This window comes from Nannospalax galili, unplaced genomic scaffold, assembly GCF_000622305.1.
Source record: "Nannospalax galili isolate Female #2095 unplaced genomic scaffold, S.galili_v1.0 scaffold473, whole genome shotgun sequence".
NCBI classification, from domain to species: Eukaryota; Metazoa; Chordata; class Mammalia; order Rodentia; family Spalacidae; genus Nannospalax; species Nannospalax galili.
Genome location: NW_008334092.1, coordinates 811215 through 832413, shown reverse-complemented (window position 1 = coordinate 832413; position 21199 = coordinate 811215). Strand labels below are relative to the sequence as shown.

At 48.7% G+C, this 21199-nt stretch overlaps 1 protein-coding gene across 2 annotated transcripts in view; it reads right to left on the bottom strand.

Annotated features, from left to right (window-relative positions):
* Positions 1-1007: 1007 nt before the first annotated feature.
* Znf362 (zinc finger protein 362) overlaps positions 1008-21199 on the bottom strand; it is a 31741-nt gene continuing 11549 nt past the window's right edge. For both annotated transcript variants that reach the window (XM_029561688.1, XM_008829221.3), the window contains exons 5-9: positions 17969-18296; positions 17044-17268; positions 6622-6700; positions 6334-6492; positions 1008-2794 (exon numbers count right to left, since the gene is read on the bottom strand). In XM_029561688.1, coding sequence (XP_029417548.1) covers positions 2678-2794; positions 6334-6492; positions 6622-6700; positions 17044-17268; positions 17969-18296 — 908 coding nt within the window. In that variant the 3' untranslated portion in view covers positions 1008-2677. The remainder of the gene's footprint in view (positions 2795-6333; positions 6493-6621; positions 6701-17043; positions 17269-17968; positions 18297-21199) is intronic.

Here is a 21199-nt window from a genome sequence, read left to right as displayed (position 1 = left end):
GCTTGCATCACACCACCATCTCCCAGACAAAGGACACAGAGCTATATTCAGTCTTACTTTGATCTGACCCTTCCCTGCTCTTCTGCGGTTCCTCCCGATTCTTCCTTCCTTCCAGACCATGTCACTGTCCTTAGAAGTATGCAACTTTCATTTCACAGGGCTCACTGCTAAGAGTTTGCTTTGAGTCTTAGAGGCTGGAGAAGTACCCAAGGACAGAGCTGACTCAAAGCAGAACCAAGTGGAGGGCTAAAGACACGTCCTTTGAATCCTGAAACTGGCGGGTCCACTGTGCTGCTACCTGAGCCAGTAAACTCTCATTTAAATTGAACTAACAGATTGAGGTTGTAGTTCAGTAGGTACAGTGCTTGCCTAGCATGCACGAAGGCCCAGGTTCATCCCCAGCACCGTATAAGCCTGGCAGGGTGACCCATATCTGTAATCGAAGTGCTCAGAGGTAAAGGCAGGAGGCTTAGAAGTTCAATGTCTTTCTTGGCTATACAGTGAGTTTGAGGCCAGCTTGGATTACATGATTCTGTCTCAAAAAAGAAATGTACATAAATTGGACCATCACTTACAGACAGGCCTTGACGATGACGGAAGGCTCTCAGCACTCCCAATGAACTCTGGTGGCACCTTGAGTTACTCCTGTCTCTTCCAGAACACCTCCACAGGGCTAGCCTTGATCAACTGGTGAGGACGAATTCCTCCATTCCCCTCCTAGACATCAATCCATTGACCCTTAGGAAACCGAGGTTCCAGTATATATCTACAGAGGTTTCAAACTCGACAAATTTGTTAAGTGTAGGCCCCTGTCACTTAACTGGGGCATGTTCAAGGGCCAGCCATCTCTCTTGGTTTGCAGCCCTTTCCCCAGGTTGTCATGAAGCATTCCAGCACATAGTGGGATCCTACAGCAGGTGACCATCACTTCCCTTCCCAAGCCTGGGGCAGAGCTGTAGAAAGGTGCCCGGCCCCGCTCTCCCAGACAGCACGCCACACACCGCTGCCACCCGGGTACAGTTTATTCTTCACAACAGAGAAATACAACGAGCAGAGGGCTGTCACCCCTTGTTTCTTGCCCCCTTTAGTGTTCGTCCTCCACATATGATTTCCGTTTTGCTCCCCACTCCCTTTTTTAAGTAGAACACAAACTTCTCTCCTGAAGTGTTTGAGGGGCACCTGCCCCCACCTCCCTGCCACCGAGATGCAAACTGAGAAGCCAACAGACTGTTTTCTCTTTTTTAATAAGGTAACTATTTCTAAATATGGTGGCCTGGAGGTCCCATAGAAAAAAGCAAAGGGTGTTAACAGTATTAGAACAGCATATTTACAGGGTAGTAACATGCGGACGAAAAGCTACAATACTGAGTATCAGACGACGCAAGTCAAACAAAGGGGTAGGGGTGGGGGGCAGAGACGCCCCCTGTGGAAAAGAAACCCCAGGAAACGTTAAACTGGTAAATCAATGGCGAGTTAAGGCTTAAAAAGTGTATAAAAATAACACAGTTAATATTCAAAACGGAACTCCAGATACAGAATATATAGATGAGTTTTTGTCTAGTTTTCTTTTTCTCCCGGGGGGATGTGGAAGGGCTCTCTGGGATCTGTACATGGTTCCTATATACACGAACACGCATGGCTTTCAGATTGGGATGTGTCTGGGGGGGCTGGGGGCAGGGTCTGCTCCTGGGTCCTCCTCTGGAGGATCTCTTCCCTGTTGCAGGGCCTGGGGCCTGGACTGGGGAGTCCCCTTCTGTGGCAGGGAAGACATCTCCTTCCCTCCCCATCTGGAGAGGATTATGGAAGGGGATCTTAGTCCCAGGCCCACTCCCTCCCCATCCCTCTGCCCACAGTCTGGGGTGGTGGGAGAGGTAGCCGATAGGTTTCCTGGCCAGCACCGAGGTAGACTGGGGTGGTCTTCAGGGCAGCAGGGGAGGGGCCAGGTCTCACCCAGCACCTCCCACCCCATTTCCCTGGACTTGACACCCAGCCGTCACTGCACCCTTTGGTCCTGCGGCTCTCCAGGCCCCTCTGAGTTCCATGCCCTGAAGCCAGGCAGCCCTGGCAGTGGCCAAGCCCTCTGCTCAGTGAAGCCTAGGGCAAGGCTCAGACTGTTTGAGCTGGGCACCCAGGTGAAAGGGCTCACTCCAGCCAGCTGCCTCCTGCTCCCTCCCACCTGGGGGCACCCCTTTGAAGTTCAAAACCCCAGGCCTGAGCCTTCCCTCAAGACCTGAGGCTATGGCCAGGGAAGGTCCCACGCTGCCCTCCTGTTCTCTATATCCATCTGTCCAGTCCTTTTAACTTCTCAGTCTTAGCAGCACCAACGTTCTGGCCAATAAATATCCTTTTTGTTATTTCCAAAACAAACTTAAAAACAAGAAACAGTGAAGCAAGTGAGGGATGGGGAACAAAAAGAAAACCCAACAGACAGGTTCAAAGTGCTCTGAGATCGTCTTTGGATGCCACCAGAACAGTCCAGAATCTTGCAGTTGGCCTGGCCATCCGGGAACTGGACCAGGTAGGGCTTCTTCGGACCAAGCTTTCTAGCAGATTGGGAAGGTCATGAGAGAGCTTGGCGGTTCCTGGAGGCCCCACTGGGTGTCAGTCAGGCCGGGTGCTGCCTGGGTCTGTGTCTGCCAAATGGGCCGGGCGGGGCAGCGCAGTGCCACAGGTGGGCTCAGATGAGAGAGATTCGCACCGGGATTCCGGGGGACTCCGTCCTCTGGGGCGAGTGATGGCTCACCAGGTGCTCCACCACCGTATGTTTGGACATGTGCTTCATCAGGTAGGTCTCCTGTGGGCAGAGAAAACCCGAAGCCATCACTACAGCCCAGGCTGCAGTTCCTACAAGGACCACTGGAGGGATCTTTAACAGGTGGTGCAGCTGGATCTCTGGTTTGGGGAGCTTGGGCTGCTTTGCTGGGTCCTGTCCTTCACAGTGCTGGCTGGGGGTAGGGAGGCTGATGGGCACTAGGTTTGCCCTCAGCAGTGCCCACCTACAATTCTCCCACCCCCACCCCAGAGCCAAGCCAGGGAGCCCTTCGCCATCTGCTGTAACTTGCTGTGTAATCATGAGGACCTGAGTTTAAGCCATAGAACCCAGCCCTGCCAGCTGGAAGCACAGCTGCCTGCATCCATATTTGTATCTCATTGGTGCTCCCAGGGGCCTGGCCTTGAGTCTAGTTCTGGCCATTTCTTAGCAGTTGGGCTTCGGACAAGTCAACTTCCCCCACCCCGAGCTCATGTTACTCCTCGGTAAGCAGGAAAGGGGAAGGTTGCTATGGTCATGTAGATGAAACCCTTGGCTTGCAATGAGAGTTGAAGGGGCCACTCCTTTCCCAGTCTTAATATTTTAATCCAGGCAGTAGCAGGAGTCCTGGCTGTGAAGGCAAGCCTGAGTTACCCCTATCCCCCACGGCTCTGCTGTTTGCCCTGAGGCAGCACCTCCTGGGTGGGCGAGGGGACCCGGGCTCTCTGTATCCTGGGTCCCCAGCTGCCACGCTGGACCTCATACCTCAAGATGGGATGAATTAGGCAGAGGGAGCCTGTGAATATAGCAACATGTTACTACACATGTAGTAACTACACATGTACTACACATGGCCAGAGGAAGCACTTAGCCACAGCCGAGCCACACAGCACAGAGGAGAAAGAAGGAGGCTGTGGCCTAAAAGACACTGACTCTGGACAGTATAGGAATCTTTTATTTTATTTTTATTATTTTTATTTTATGTGTATCAGTGCAGTGTCTGCATGTATGTAAGTGCACCCCTATCATTCAGTGCCCTCAGAGGCCAGAAAAGGGAGTCAGATCCCCTAGGAACTGAAGTTATAGATGGTCATTAGCCACCATGTGGGTGCTGGGAATCGAACCCAGGTCCTCTGCAAGAGCAGCCAGTGCTCTTAACTGTTGAGCTGTCTCTCCAACCCTAGTATAGGAGCCCTAGTATAGGAATATTATTTGGGTCTTGCTTAAAAAAAAATCTGAAAATAAATAAAATTATGGCACTTGAAGAGACAAATGATGATGTCTATACACTGAATGTTTTAGAAGGACTTTGAATAAGGAATTACGAAGATAACTGGGAAAAGACCAGGAATGCCGGGAACGGTGGTACACACCTTTAATCCCAGGATGCAGGAGGAGGCAGAGGCAGGTGGCCTCTGTGAGTCCCAGGCCATCCTGGTCTACATAGCGAGTTCTAGGCCCACCAGGGCTACATATATAAATATATAAATAAATATGTTCAAAAAAGAGTCATTATCTTTAGAGACACAGGGTGAAGGTAAAGTTTTTACAATTGAAATAACAGGATGTCTGAGTTTTTATTCAAAAAGCAGGGGTACAGGGACTGGGGGTGGGGGACAGTTCAGCCAGCAAAGTCAAGCACTTTGTGTAAGCATGAAGGACTGTTTGATCCCCAGAACCCACATAAAAACCTGGGAGTGCTTGCACATACTGGTCCTTGCTGGCTAGCCAGCCTAATCTGACAAGCTTCAGGCAGGTGAGAGACCCTGTCCCATGAAAGCAAGGTGGCCAGCCCCCGAGAGCCCTGGAGTTGTCCTCTGGCTTCTACATGCACGCACAAGTGCACGTGCACACGTGTTCATGCATATGCACACAGGTACATACATAAAAGGTATCTTTTAAGGCGGGACTATGGATGGTACAGAGTCGGCCGAAGGTGAAAGACAGTGCTGAGCGCTTGGGGCTTGGGTGAGGCAAAGAACTCCGAAGACGGACAGCTGAGGGAACCCCCAGCCCTTTGGGACACTCGTCCTGAGGTCCGTCCTCTCGGCTGCTCAATTCTCCTAGGCCCTTTGGACTCCAGAGAAGGGTAAATGTCACTCAGCCTTCACGAGGCATCAGCTCTGGCGGACTCCTGACTAGCATGCCCTCTACAACCCACACAGCCCTCCAGCCAGTGACCGTTCCACAGCTCCTAACCTCTCCTCCCAGTGGCTTCCTCTTCTACCTGGAAACATCCAAATTTCCTAAAGTGTCCTAGGGCCCTGTGACCTAACTTCCTCTCAGTTCAGCTAACCGCCCCCTTTGCTTCGCTTCCGGTTGTTTCCCTCACTGTTCCTGCATGGAAGGTCATCACCCCTTTTAAACACCTCATCAAAGTATCCTTCAAGACTTCACCATTCTGCTTACTACCTCAAAGCCCATGTATTCAAGGCTAGGGTCCCCACCCCATGGCACTATTGGAAGGTGGTGGGACCTTTAGAAGGTGGAGGTACCTTTAGAAGGTGGGGCTCCTCAGGAGGTCACTGGGTCTTTGAATGGGCTACTGAGACTCTAGTCCTTTCCTCCTCTTCTCTTTGCTTTTTGGTCACCATGAGCTGAGTACTTCACCCCAATATGTGCTCCCAGTCAGAACCTTCTTCCCCACCACAGGTCCAAAAGCAATTAGGCCAACTGGCTAACTGTGAACTGACACCTCCAAAATTGTGAGTCAAAATAAACCTCTCCTCTTTTAAAATTGACTATCTTTAATATTTTGTCACAGAAAGAAAACTGATTAACGCATGGCCCTTTCTTAGAAAGTCTTATTTGAATGGTTCCCAGCTTCATTTCCCCACCTGCTGCTGCCTCTCAAAGCAGTGGTTCTCAATCAGAAACAATTACCCTCCAGTGGACATCTGGCAATGTCTAGAGACGTGGTCACATCTTGGGGAGGCCAGGTTGCTACTGGCACCCAGTGGATAGAAGCTACAGAAGCTGCTGGTACAGAAACATTGTACCAGACACAAGAGAGTGTCCAACAACGGAAAGACATCCTGCCCAGGGTCCGTTAGGACTGGGCTGCCAAGCTGAGCTTTGGAGCAGTGACTACAATCTGCCAGTAAAACCTTGTGGTTAGTAATACCTGTTCTCATTGGTAGTTACCTGACTGTGATTCCCTTACTGCTATCTCCTGATTCCATAGTGCCTGGTACACTGGTCAGTGAACACTGAAGAATGAGTCACTGTGCTCCTTAAAGTTTATTTGGCACTCCTCTGTGGCCAGTAGCCCTGTGAGTTAATCCACTTGATAGACAGGAAACTGATACTCTTTATCTCTCTTTTGAGCATCTGAGGACCTGTCACCAGAGCAGTCAAAAGACTAAGAACACACACGGCTGAGTTACCTGGGTGCCCACCCAGGAACCAGCTCTGGATGCAATGGCCTTTCCCAGAAAGAATGGCTCTAGCTGCATCCCTGTGCCCCCTTGTGGCGCTGTCAGGGATCGCAGCTGCCTCATAGCAGGACTGTCTTCTGAGCTGCAGGGCCCCCACCCTTCCCTTATGGCTCTGGAGTCCAGTAGAGATCGGGTGGCAGGACTCACCGAAGTGTAGGCCCGCCCACACATGCTGCAGCAGTAAGCCTTGGCGTGCTTGATGGCGTGGGCCGAGAGGTGAATCTGCAGGGAGGCCGAGTCTGAGTAGGCCCGGTAGCAGTTGGGACACTTGTAGGGCTTGTCCTTGTTGTGCTGGCGCTGGTGAGACTGCGGGAGCATAGCAGGGGGTCAGGAGGCAGTGCGACTCTCTTCCCCACCTCACCCCCTTCTTGGGCTCCCTGGGGGGTGGGGACACAACTGTGCATCTGGAGGGACAGGAGGCAGGCAGGTACTCACCTGGAGGTTGGAGAGCTGAGTGAAAGCCTTTTCGCAGCCAGGATGTGGGCACTTGTATGGTCTGTCTCCTGTGTGGATTCTGCAAGAGCAGACCCAGTGAGGTGATCTGACACACCCCTAGCACAGCTCCAGGCCCCAAGGGCTTGGCTACCAGGGGCTAGACCTCTGCTTCAAACCATCTATGTTCCCACCCCGCCCTCTTTCCTGGATGGCCATGGGTGGGCCCCAAACAAAAGCTAGGGACTACACAGTTCTATCACAGTCCTTCTCTGGCCTCTATTGCTGAGAGCCCCACTTCCAAGACCCCTGCCACACCCCCTCCCCTCCAGTACACAGCATGGGTCTCCACTAGTCACAGGACCCTACTGGGGCTTCATGCTGCTCCTCTCTTTTGGAAAAACCCACCCTGCACCCACTAAGAACACAGATTCCCAGTGTGGTCAGGACCTTTGCTGCCCACTAGACTCCTTCCTTCCCAAAGGAGACATCAACCTCTCGTTGACCCGACTCCTACTTCCTGTCTCCTCTCTACATTAGGATGCATATCCTTGACAGCAGCATGGTCACCATAGTGACTGAGAGAATGCAGCAGTGTGGCCCCTGGATCCCTCCACCCCCCTTCAACCTGATTCACCAGCTGGGGAAGTCTGGGCCCTGGGCTTCAGTTTCCTCACCTGCCCACCTCACCAGGCCTACCTCACCAGTCTGTCTACGTAAGGGGCGTGGCTTTGTGCTGTCATGGTTAGCACTCCGAAACAGCAGCCAGAAGTATTATTCATTCGTTCAACATTTATGACACTGGGTACCAGCATGTCAGGCACTAGCCTAGGTACTTGGAATCCATCAATGAGCAAAACATATAAAAGTATCATGTGCTGGAAATAAGCCTTACAAAGTAAGGAAAGGGCCAAGAGCAGGCAGAAGGAGCTGGGGGACCGTGCATGCCAGGGAGGATGGTGGGGGTAGGCCCATCGAGAGGGTGATCTTGAGAAACAGGCAGAAGGCTGATGACAGCCTAGGTGGGGATGCAGCAGTAGACAGAGCTATGACATCTGAAAATGGAGTTTGAGAGCCAGGCACGTGCAAGCAGGTGGCCTTCCTCATGTTCCACACTCAGGCCTTTAGTTAGGCTAGCTCCACAGATTGGCCAGTCACTGGCAAATCCTCTATGCCCAGCAGGTGGGCAACAAAGCGCCAGCTTGTCCCGAACCATCTTTGCCTGGTTTGCTAGTGAAGACTGAGTGGAGGGGATCCAGATTTGGCCAAATAAGTCTTCTCTTTCCTTCCCTGGTCTGCACATCTTGCTGGCACACCAGGTTCACTCTTGCCTCCAACCATGTCATCTGAGACACTAAGGTTCCTCAGCCACCCCTACTGGATGTAGGGACACAAGGCTCCCTGCTGTCAACATCCACAACTGTGACTGTCATCTAAGCACAGACACATCCAAATTCTTCTAGGTGTCATTGGAAACCTCCATCGTGTGGCCCATCCTCACCTCCCCACTCTCCTGCACCTAGTCCAGGTCAGGTAACTATTTCCTACCTAGCAATATCTGAGGATTCACACACACTCACGCACACGCGCGCGCCCCCTAGCTATGCCCTGGTTCCTCTGCTTGCCTGCCACCATCTCATCTTGCCCAGCTGAACCCTGCCCTGAGCAAGTTGTCTCTCACCCTTGCCCCAGAAGCTCCCCAAAGCCCTGCCCACCACAACCTCGTCCTATGGCACTGATATCCCCAACTGTCAGGCATACATGTGCCTGTCTCCTCCACTTAATGGGGAATCTGGAAGGCAGGGGTGCTGAATGGGTGAAGCTGACCCAGGCCTTGCTCCGTTTCTGCAATGGAAGAGCCTACAGGGTTCTCTGGCCAGCTCCACCTATTGTCAGACCCCCTCCACTTCAGCCTACCAGCTCTCCTCCAGGCTAGGGGATTCATATGATTGGAAGCAAGTGGCAGGACAAGCACTGGTTTTTTTTTTTTGTTTTTTTTTTCAATTGTTGTTTGTTTGAGACAGGGTCTCCCTGTAGCCCCAGCTGAACTCACTATGGAGACCAAGCTGGCCTCAATCTCACAGAGATCCACCTACCTCTGCCTCCCAAGTGCTGGGATCAAAGGTGTGTGATCCACCACACCCAGCAATGCACTGTTTTTGTTTTAAGCCCCAACACCTCCCCAGTCTGCCTCTCCCACACACTCCAGTCCCTCCTCCCCTCTGTCCTGAGCCTGGACCCACTACTACCCCCAATTCAGACATTCTGTTCTCCACCTTTATCTATGTCTTTATCTACGCTGCTCCCTCCAGCTCTTGCCTTGGTTCACACCTGTAAACTCACATGCCTATTTTCAGCATAAAAGCCCCTTCCCTGGGCAGACCTCCCTGACCCTCCATACTAGGTCAGATCCCTACAGCCAGCCCCGAAGCACTGACATCTCTCATCCAAGAGTCTGTCAGCGTCAGGTCACTTTACTTGGCTCCATCCATGACAGCTTCCTATGGTCCTGTTTACTGCCCTTTCCCCAGCACCTGGCCCAGGGAGGCCTCAAACAACAGTTGTAGGCTACATAAAGACAAGGGGCTCCTCTCTAAAGTCGAGTCACTGACAACAGAAATATGATCCGTATAATCAGCCACCATGTCTGAGGTGCTTCACAACCATTTGTTGACTAATAATCTTCCAGGGATTTCAGGTCCTCCCTCAGGGACACATTAAGCCTCTTGACCAGCAAACTGCTCCTCTGGTTTCCTCCTCTCCAGGTATGCCAACTGTCCAGCCTCCTCCCTGGGTGCTCAGCCTAAGTATCTGTCTTTAGCTTGGATAACTACCCAGGGGCCTGATCTTCTGGCGACCCTGGTCAGCAACTCCATTGTTCCCTCTGTCCAGCCCAGAGTCCCAAGCCCTTGCCCCAGCTTTCAAGACCCTTCACGTTCTACCTTGGTTTCTAAAGCCTCCTCCTAACACCGCTCTCATTGACCTCACTTCCTCCCTCAGCACATACCCAGCCTCAAGCCTTAGGCTTCGTCCAAGATGTTCCCCTGTCAGGACAGTGTTCCCTCTGGCTAGGGAGGGTGCTGGACCCTTCAACACCTGACCCAGACATTCCACCTCATCTTCCCTCTTGAATGGGCATCTCCACATGCACCAGCCTCCTGGTCACAGTGGCAGTCACACTGGGGGTCCCCTTAAGCCAGGGCCTGTCTCTGACCTGCCCCTGTGTGTGGCACCCAGCACATGGCTGCCTCAGAGAGGGCTTTAGGGATTGTCGGTTGGACAAAGAAACAACCAGGCTGCCTGTTCCCACCAGCCATAACGCTGTGGGTTTCAGACCCTGAGTTTCAGACCAGATCCTTATCAGGATCCTCTCTCAGGTGTCTTCTCACTAGCGGAGCATCCAGCCTTGGTTCCCACATTTGTGGTGACAGGAAGCCCAGTCCGACCCCAGGCACAAGGAAAGCCAGCTGAAACTGGTGCATTGCCTACTCCCCACCCCCGTGGCCCCAGCCCCACCTGAGGACCCTAAGACTCGCTCTGCTCTCTTGTGCTTCTCCTGTAACCCAGACCCTGGTGGTTTTCTTCAGCCAGAAACCAAGAATGCTTCTTCATGCCCTGAGCTTGGATCCTACTTTTGCCACCTCTTGGCCAAGAGGCTGTGCCTCCCTGAACCTCGGTTTCCTCATCTCTAAAATGGGGATAATGATCAAGACAATAAGGACTATAAGGATCAAAATACTCCATAGAAGGGTATTCACACAATACTTCCCCAGTGTTAGCTCATTTTTTAAAAAGAAGGTCTCCCTGTAGCCCTAGCTGACACAGAACTCAATATATAAACCAGACCAACCTCCATCTCACAAAAGATCTGCCTGCTTCTGCTTCCCAAGTGCTGGGACTAAAGGTGTGTGCCATCACCACACCCACAGTGTTAGTTCTTAATATACAAATTTCTATTTAAGATAAATGATTTATATAAGTAACAAATAACAAAGGAGGAATTTAATGTTTAAATAAAATTATTATTAGAGTCTCGTCCGATAGAATAGTTAAAATATTGATAGCAAAAAATAATGATGTCCCAGGTTTGTTTGTTCATCTGTTTGAGGCAGAGACTCACTCTAGCCTAGGCTGGCCTCGAACTCCAGGTAAACCCCTGCCTCAGCCTTCTCAGTGCTGGGATTACAGGCATGAGCCACTATGTTCAGTGAGCTTTCTTTCTTTTTCTAGGTATTTTCCACTACTGATGGCTTCAACCTCCTTGTATTTTGTAATTAAACCAATGGTAGATGTAGCAGAAGCTAATAGTCATCTAAAGGATTCCCTTTCTAAGGCTTTTCGCATTCTCTCCTATGAGGAAGCACATTCACTCAGGGATGCCTTGTATGTTAAAGTGCCATGTGGAGGATCAGGTGCACAGGAGCCCTTTGATATAGAAATCATTCTTAATATTATAAGTATTGTCACTAGGCTTGTGAAAGCCAAATGCACTGTGGCTACTACACTTACCATTACTTCTGTGTATCACATCACACAGCCAGGGAAGGAAAAACAAACCCAAGACACAGTTTGCACCCTGCATGAGCAAACACAGGCAGCGTCACTCTGTCTGGCACTGGGTTCCACAAATAGATAAAAACTCTGAGCCCTCTCCTGTAATTTACAGACGCCCTTGTGAAGCAATGTTATCTTTGACTTTCACACCCTGATACCCATAAACATGTGGTGCCTTTCACGTGTGTTTCTTTTTGTCACAATTGCATGGAAGTCTCTGTTGCTCCACCGAAAACAGACCGTGGTAGAAGATGTCCTGCTTGCATTCTCTATAAAGGCATGTTATTTATTATGTGGTGAAGTCTGGATGTGTGGGATAGTGTGGAAGCCTCCTGTTCTCTTAATGTTCCTTCTCTCCTGAGATGCCATTAAATTACTGTCACCCTGACAGTGGTCCTGGGAACAACCCCCAGCTCCCAGGCAGACCTGGCACACTCTCTTTTGACTCTGCTTCTTTCGTGTGCCAGCCCTGGTTCTACTCCAAACAGGCCATCTTTTATCCATCATAGGATTTGGTTGTTTTGTTATATGTCGAAGGGCAGGAAAACAGGTCAGGGTCTCTGCCGAGGATGACAATTCTGGAACTGGGTTCCTTCCTTAGGTTTGGTGGGTTGTCTGGGAATCCTGGGGCTTGGGAACACTGTGGACCATCACTTTGCCACTGGGCTAGAACCTAGTGGCTTAGTTGTATGTGCCAGTGCCTGTGACTTAGAAGCTGTCTTCTGAGCTGGATGTGGTGGTGCACGCCTTTAATCCTAGCACTTGGGAGGCAGAAGCAGGAGGATTTCTATGAGTTCAAAGCCAGCCCAATCTACATAACAAATTCCAGGCCAGCTGGGGCTAGAAGGAGATCCTGGTTGTTCTTGCAGAAGACCCGAGTTCAAATCACAGCACCCACATGGCAGCTAACAACTGTCCGTTACTTCAGTCCCAGGCGATCTGACAGCCTCTTCTGACCTCTGTGGGCGTTGCATGACACGGGCACACTTACCTACATGCAAGCAATATATGCATACACTACACATAAAATTAAAAAATAAATGAATAAATAAATAAATAAAGAAAAAAAAAAAAACCAGCCTGGTATGGTGGCACATGCCTTTAATCCCAGCACTTGGGAGGCATAGGCAGGCAGATCTCTGTGAGTTCAAGACCAGACTGGTCTACATAGTGAGTTCAGGTCACCTGGGACTACAGGGAGACTCTGTCTCAAAAAGACAAAAAAAAAAAAAAAAAAAAAAAAAAAAAAAAAGAAGAAGAAGAAGCTGTCTTCTAAATGTTGACAGACTGTTTCCTGACTGACTGTTACAAATTAAATCACATGAATGAAGGGAAGAAATAGAGAAGGACAAAAAAATAAAAATTTTAAAAAAAAGTGCCCCCAGGAGTGGAAATCAATCCCTGGGTCTAGGACAGTCTGGAAAACGGTCTCCTGACTTAAAGGATTTATTTAACTGTCACAGTACCTTCCAGATGCAAGTGTTCTTGGACTTTTCAGATGGTTCAAAGATTTGAAAGGAGGTGCTCAGAGTGACTGGGTAGTTAGGTATTCTCGCTGTTTTCAATTGGCCGAACACTAAAATAACATATGTCCTAAGAAGGTTGCAGTATCAAAAAGGGGCAAATCCCACAACAAAAAGCACAGTCTCTGGATTAGTACCATACACATATAAATATATAATACACATTCATGTTTTCTGTTTTGAAGCAGGGTCTCCTACAACCCTGGCCTCAAATTTGTTATATAGCTGAGGTTGACCCTGAACTTCTGACCCTTCTGCCTCTAGCTCCCAAGTACTGGGTTTACAAGCACAGCACAACGTGAAATGTACACTTAAATTTTTTTTATTGCATTTATGTATTTTATGTGTGCATGTGTATGTGCATACACGTGGAGATCACAGGACAGCTTTTGGAATTAGGGTCTCTTCTGCCACTATGTGGGTTCTAGATACTGAATTCAGGTCATGAGGGGTGTCCTGGTTGGCTTTAGTTGTGTCGACTTGACACATGGGAAGAGGGAACTTCAGTTGAGAAATGGCCTCTAGCAGACTGGCCTATGGGCATGTCTGTGGGGCATTTACTTAACTGCTGGTTGATGAAGGAGGCCCAGCCCACTGTGGGTGGTGCCCTCCCTAGGTGGCCCGGGATGTTTAAGCAAGGTAGCTGAGCAAGCCCAGAGGAACAGGCCAGGCAGCAGTGCTCCTCCACGGTGTCCGCTTCAGTTCCTGCCTCCAGGTTCCTGCCCTGAGTTCCTGCCTAACTCCCCAGTGTCCTTTTCTCAACTCTGCACTAATGCACACACCACATACACTTGTACATATACCACACACACACACACACACACACACACACAATGTCTTGGGTTGGAATGTGACTCAGTAGCAGAACACTTGCCCAGCATGCACAAGGCCCTGGGTTTGATCCCCTGTACCACATACACACACACAAATTTGTCTTCCCTTCTCAATTTGTTAGATGGGAATAAACTCAAAGGCCCTGAAGATGAGCCAAGCCCTTTTGTCCTATGTGTAACATGTTCTTAGATGGAGACAGTGATCACGCATGAGCTCTTAAGAGTAGACTTCATTCTTCTCCCTTCTGACCCTGCTAATTCTTACAGGTACCTGAGCAGCATCATGCTGTTCTAACAGCAGGTCTCCTCTCCCCCTCACGTTTGCCTATGGCCTCTGCTCTGAGCAGCAGGTCAGAAACTGAGTCCTCCTGAAGGAACATCAAGAGAATGGAGCTTGAGGGAGACCTGGAACCACTTCAGTTTCCCGGACAATGGACTCAGGCATCTGAAGAGACCAGACATTGCCAGGGGTAGTGGTGAGATGCAAGAGGCTCTGGTCCAGACAAGGGCAATGCAGCCCAGTGGGCAGACCAACATGGGGTTAGAAGATTAGGAATTATCACTATAGTTAATACTCCGTCTTTTAAAAGTCCCATGAGAGCCACCCCCACTTTGGTCTATCTCTGACCCTCAATTTAGGAAGCTATATTTAACAGAACAGAATAAAATAGGCCTTAAACGGTGAGCTGTTGCATCTAATCCTTCAGAATTTGTGGGGGTTGTCTACATAAATTCAACACTGATATACACTAATCAATTACCAAGAAAATTTAATATTCTAATTCTCTCAAAAACAACAATACATGTCATTGGCCTTGTCTATAAAACCACTCCGGATAGTCGGGCATGGTGCTGCATGCCTTTAATCCCAGCACTAGGGAGGCAGAGGCAGGAGGATCTCTGTGAGTTCAAGGCCAGCCTGATCTACATAGTGAGTTCCAGGACAGCTGGGGCTACAGAGAGACCCTGTCTCAAAAAGACCAAAAAAAAAAAAAAAAAAAAAAAGTTTCTATTTTCTGTGGAGAAAACAAATAAAAACAATTCCAAAGTCAAGTATGGTGGTGCACACCTTTGATTCCAGCACTTGGGAGGCAGAGGCAGGAGGATCTCTGTGAATTCAAGGCCAACCTGGTCTACATAGTGAGTTCCAGGACAGCTGGGGCTACAGGGAAAAAAAAAAAAAAAACCACACAGGATAATTGCTGCAGGAGATTCAGTGCCTTTAATGAAACCCCATCCTTCCCACAATCATTAGTTCTATGAGTAAGCTCAGAAGGAATCTGTTCTCTTTCCTGGGATATAATTGGCTAAATCAAATTTGTAACTGTGACCATGCCAGAAATGTCACTTTTAAAGACAAATGTCATTTAATTAGGCATGACAAGCCTGATAGGATAACACCTCATCTGAGAGTGAGCTGCTCTAGGCTTCCCGCAAACGGTTGGATGTTCTCCATGGCCTTTTTTTGTTTGTTAGCTGGTGCTGTTGGTTTCTTCTTGTTCTGTTTTGTTTTTAGACAAGGTCTCAAGTAGCCCAGGCTGGCCTCAAACTCACTATAACTGAGGCTGGCCTTGAATTCCTGATCCTTCTGCCTCCATCACCTGTACATCGCTTCCCACCTTTACAACGATAAATGAAACAAAACAAGAAAACAAACTTACAGGCGCTTTGGCATGCTTAAGGGTTATTCTCCATAAAGAGGGTATCCCTGACGCTACACAATCTGGCAGAGGTTAAAAAAAATTCCCACACATAGTGATTAAAATTCTGGCCGAGGGGCTTGGCAGTCTCCTGACAGCAGTTTGTTGTCAGATACTGTAATTCTACAACCTATGAAACCAGCAGGCCTTCACTTATTCATCAATACCATGTCACATATACCTATGTGCATAAGACCGGCCAATTTTTTTTAAAAATCAAGGCATGACAAAAATCAGAAAACTACTGAAACAAACTTACACAGTCAGATCTGTGCCTGAGGAGGAATGAGGAAACAGGCTGATGGCTTGCCCTGGGCCATGCTGTCATTCACTCTTACTATTGAACCTACACATTATACCCAACATCAGAGAAACACACAAGATAAAACATCTGCACCCAGGGATAAAGGTTGCAAAGATAACTGTGCTAGATGAATAACTAACAAGGTTAGCAGGGCCTGGAGGCAATATAATCCCAGCTACTAGGAAAGCAGAGGCAGGAAGATCACAAGTTCAAGGTCTGCCTAGGCTACAGAGCAAGCCCTCATTTCAAAAGAAAAATTTAAAAAGGGCTAGGATGAGGGCTGGAGAGATGGCTCAGCAGTTAAGAGCACTGGCAGAGGACCCAAGTTCAATTCTCGGTACCCACGTGGTGGCTAACAACTGCCCATAACTTCAGTTCCCCTCTTCTGATCTCCCAGGGCATTGTATGACAAGGGTGCACTTACACACATGCAAGCAATACACTCATATACATAAAATAAATAATTTTAAAAAAAAAGGGCCAGGAAGTAGCTCAGTGGTAGCAAGCTTGCTTAGCACCCATAGGCTGTAGGTTTGATCCCCAATATTATAAAACAAACAATTTTTAAAAGTAACAACAGCAACAAAATGTAGAGAGCCAGAGCCCCCTGTATAGCATAAATCCCTCACAGGAGAGACAAACAGCTCTGTCAGTAAGTTACAGACTCCACACATACGAACACTGGTCAAGACCTGGCCACTTTCAGACATGATAATCAGGCAAGCCACCTGGGTTTCTCCCCTCTGAACACACGAACTACAATCTTCCAAACCCGTTGGTTTGTTTCTTTCAATGCCTCTGGCCGTTGGATTTGATGAGCTGTCTTTCTGATGTCTCCACTCCTGTGCACAAACCTTAATTTCTCTGGGTCTCCTTTGCATACCCTTGGCTAGACTATAAACCCCATCAGGCAAGGATTTTTGTCTGCTTCGTTCCTAGAATTGTGTCTGGCACCAGGGAGGGGCTTGGTAAATATCTGTTAAGTAGATGAATCATGTGCTCTACTCAAACTAGATCTATCTAGTCCACAAATATTTAACAAGTACCTACGCAGTCTTACGTGTTGCCACCCACTAGGGATGTGGATGGAGGACGCCAAGCCCTTGCCTTCGACAGCTCCCAAAACACTGAGGGAAGGAGATTATGCCGGCCCGAATGCCACCACCCACACTACGCAATGGGAATGCACAGACCTGCAGGATCACAGAAGTCATGCCTAACCCAGCTACTCTAGGAAGCTGGACAGAGGAGCATGGGGAGGGGGGACTAGGTTGACTCAGGTAAAGAACACTGTTAAGTACATTACCTGGAGATGAGGACAGCACAGTAGTGAGGATGACAAGGGTGGCTTCAAGTATAGCCTTGAAGGCCAATCAGAGGAATTTGGTCTTGACCCTTGGGGCAACACACACCTGGAAGTGTCGTGTCACGTCCGTCCCCCTCCCCCCGGCCCCCATACCAGGCCCTGAGCTCAAGGGGTCACAGCAGAGCATTGGGAGGGAGGTACCAACCTGGTATGCTGCTGGAGGTGGGAGAGCTGTCGGAAAGACTTATCACAGTAGGAGCAGTGGTAGGGTTTCACACCCAAGTGGATTCGCAGGTGCTGGGCCAGGTAGGAGGCGTTGGCAAAGGACTTGGAGCAGTGCGGGCACTTGTGGGGCTTGGCCTCTGTATGTGACTTGGAGTGGATCTGCATCTCAGACTTGGTGAAAAAGGTGAGCGGGCATACCTTACACCTGCGGGCAAGAGGCAGCTTCACGCCTGGGAAGAACCCTAGTCCCTTTTGGTACATCTCTTGGGAGACTTTCTCTATCAAAGAGACCATGAATGTGGGACAGATTTTGTTTGTGGAATCCAGAGGACACAGGCCCACTTAGGAGACATAAGGGCAGGCTCCAGCCTGGACACCCTCCAGTCTGGAGGGAACTCTGACATCTGGGGACATCTGCAGCCCTCTGGGGCTACAGAAGACAGGGAAGGACTCATCTAGGGTCACACCCACAGTCCTAGGGGGATGAGGTTCTCAGATGCTAAGTCATTCTGAACCTGGATAGACATTATAATCTCCTTGAAATTTTTGACTACTATAGGTGCCTAGCTCCCTGCCCCGACTCACATATAACTTCTAGAGGTCCAGTCCTGGCTTGTGAAAGCTTGTCAGATATTTTAACAGGGCCTAGACACACTCATGGGAAGGACAGGATCTCTTAGCATCCCAGACCAGGAGGGGTACTGTCTGACCAAGGCCACCTCTCATGAGGCAGACCCACCATTCCACCTCCCTGCTTCCTTCCCCTACCACCTGAGATGTGGGTGGGACTCTACCCCACTCCCTGGATCTTAGCCTCACCTCATTTCCTGGAGTCCCTCTTTCTAGCTCTGGGCACCAACCTCCACCCTAACCCCACCCAGATCTCATCCCAAGGAGACCCTTACCTGTATGTCTTGCCCTCCTTGGCAGTCTCACCGGAGGCCAGGATGGGGTAGGGGACAACAAGGACAGGAGGACCCCCAGGGTTCTCTGCCTTGATCTTTTTGCGGCCGCGTTCAGACTTGGGGGGGCCAAGCAGGCCGTGGCCCTGGATTGTCTTGATGGAGTCCAGGAGGGGGGGGTTGGTGATCCCTGAGATGAGGGTGGGGGATGAGGCGATGAGGCGACTCTGGCTGGTGGTGGTGGGTGTGGATGGGGTACTGGTGCCTGTGCCAGTGCCAGGGGTTGATTCTGATGTGCTCACAGCAGGGGTCCTGGAGGAAAGCCCCAGACCTGGGAAGACACATACATGGGGGCAGGGATGAGGGGAACTGCAAAGGCCAGCTCAGCACAGGCCACCCAGCTCTGTGACTGGCAGGTCACCCTGCTTCTCTGAGCTTCTGACTTCCAGTCTTAAATTATTGCTCAAGGGTAACTAAATGAGGGCTTACATATGCATATGATGTCTCAGATAAGTTTAAATTAAATTCCTCTCAGGGCTGAGGGTATAGCTTAGTGATAGAGTGCTTACCTAGAATGTATGAAGTCCTGGGTTCAATTTCTAGCACTAAATGAACCAAGAGGTACTTTGGAAATTTCCACCACAGAAAAAGTCCCAGGCACATAGATGTATACTGCTGTGTTATATATAATAACAAAATTTTAGAGGTAACGGAAATATGCAAATTAGGGGAGGGTTCAGTAAACAGTGGTCAGTCTTCTCTGATGAACTTCTCATCGTATTCAAAAGGCTGCATATGTATGCACAGGAAAAAAATAAGAGGGTGTGCGAAAATGTGGATGGTAGGACTCAGTTTTAAAAAGTGTTGACTTGGGGCAGGAGAGATGGCTCAGTGGTTAAGAGCACTGGTTGTTCTTGCAGAAGACCTGGGTTCGAATCCCAGCACCCACATGGCAGCTAACAACTGTCTGTAACTCTAGTCCCAGGGGATCCGAGAGCCTCTTCTGACCTCCGCAGGCATTGCACGACACGGGTGTACTGACCTACATGCAGGCAATGCACACATACAAAATAAAAAAAATAAAAAATTTTTAAAAAGTGTTGACTTAACTATTACTGGTTCTATGACAGTGAAGTTTTATCAAAAAAGAAAACCCCCAAAGTTCTGTAATAAAAGTTCTTTTTCTATATTTATCTGTTTACTTATTTATATTTTAGACAGGTCTCCCCGTAGCCCCAGCTGGCCTGGAACTCAATACATGGATCAGGCTGGCCTCAATCTCACTGAGATCTGCCTGCCTCTGCCTCTAGGGTACTGGGATTAAAGATATGCACCACCACACCTGGCCCTATCTGCTTGCTTTTAGAGGCAGGGTCTTTTGTAACCCAGGCTGGCCTGGCTTTGAAGTCCTGATTCTCTCACCTCCATCTCCCACATTCTGGCATTACAGGCGTTATACCATTGTGCCTGGCCTAGAAGTGAGTCTTTTAAAAATGGAGCCAAGAGTGGTATAATATCTGCCTATAATACCTGCATTTGGAAGGCTAAGACAGAGGATGGCCAGTTGCAGGCCAGCCTAGACTCTATCGATCGATAGATAGATAAAAAGATAAAGATGTTTTATTTATCATCTGGCTCAAACCATACATATATATATATATATATAATTTTTTAAAGAAACTAAAATCTGTACATTAAAACAGACAATATCCTCCCTTGGACAGGACTCCTATGTTAAACACTACCCACCCAAGGCTCAGGGACCACTGCGGAAGAGGGGGCCAAAGACTGTAAGAGCCAGGGGAGGAGGTGCACGACCATATGGAAACAAGAGTCCTACAAGCTCCTGGGACCTTGAGCATATGACTCTACAGCAATTGTGTCAGCATGCACAAGATCCATGCAAACTCAAGCAGACAATCCAGCATAAAACTGGGCAGCAGGCCCCAATCTTAGCTCAAGAATTACTGGCAGTTGATTACTGCTGGGTTAGGGAGAGCCAATCTTCTTTCATGGAGGGACTCTAGATAGGCTGACTAGACCCCAGTGGATGAGCTTGCACTGAGGGACATCTGGGTACTCTAACTTGACTGGACAGGCTTTCATATAAATGACAGAATGCATGAAATCTGGTAGAGGCGCTATGGGAGGGTTTAGATGGCAGAGGGATATAAAGATGATTAAGATGTTTTGTTTGAAGTACACAAAAATTCAATTAAAATAAATATATATGAAGATAATACCCGGAGCTGGCAGGTGAGCGTGTTTTGCCACACAATGGTGGTAAGAGTGTACACTTACACAGCCGTTGTGGTGGGCATTTTGGCAATAGCCATTAAAAAATTTAAGTGTTAATAACTTTTAACCAACGAATGATTCTACTTCTAGAAATCTGCCATAAAGAAATAATCATAAACTGGGCCCAGTGGTACATGCCTTTATACCCTGCCCACCCAGTGAGAGGTAGCTTTCTGTACCAGCCTGGTGTACATCGGGTTCCAGGCCAGGCCAGCCAAGGCTACATAGCAACAACCTGTCTCAAAAAAAGAAAAAAAAAAAATCCAAAAACAAAATGAAACAAAAGAGAATCTTCCATTAGCACAAAGATCTCCGTACAGGGTCTGATTAGATCCCAGAGAACATAGGAGCTTGTCCTCAGCAGCGGCTGTGGACATAGATACGGGGCCTCCAACGGCCACCGAAACAGGACGGCTGAATGCAGGGACACAGAGAATGGCCAAATGTGCAAATCGCACAAAGAACCCATGTATTCTAGATAACACACTCCAGCTACTCAAGCATGGACATCATGCGTGTGCTAACACGAGCAGCAGATCTGAGACCCGCCAGGCTGCTGAGACAGTTCTCTTTGGGGAAGGAGGGGAATTTTTTGGTAACAGGGACTTTCATGTCATGTCTGCTTCAAAATTATCTGAATCTTTTACTTGATGAATTCCTCCACTTTTTACATCTGCGATTAAAGGATAAAATAAAATAAATTGTAGAGAAAACATACAAGACTCGAACAACCAGAGAACGCAGGCTATCTGTTTCTCCTTTCAGTTTCTCTGCAATTTCTAAATTTTCAATAATAACTATGTTATTACCTTTATAATAAAGATGTTTGGGATAGAATGGCAAGTAGGAAAAAAAAAAAAAAAAAAAAAACAAAAAACCAAAGGCTGGGAAATGAGCTTGTATGCATGAGAACTGAGCTTGATCCCCAAAACCAAG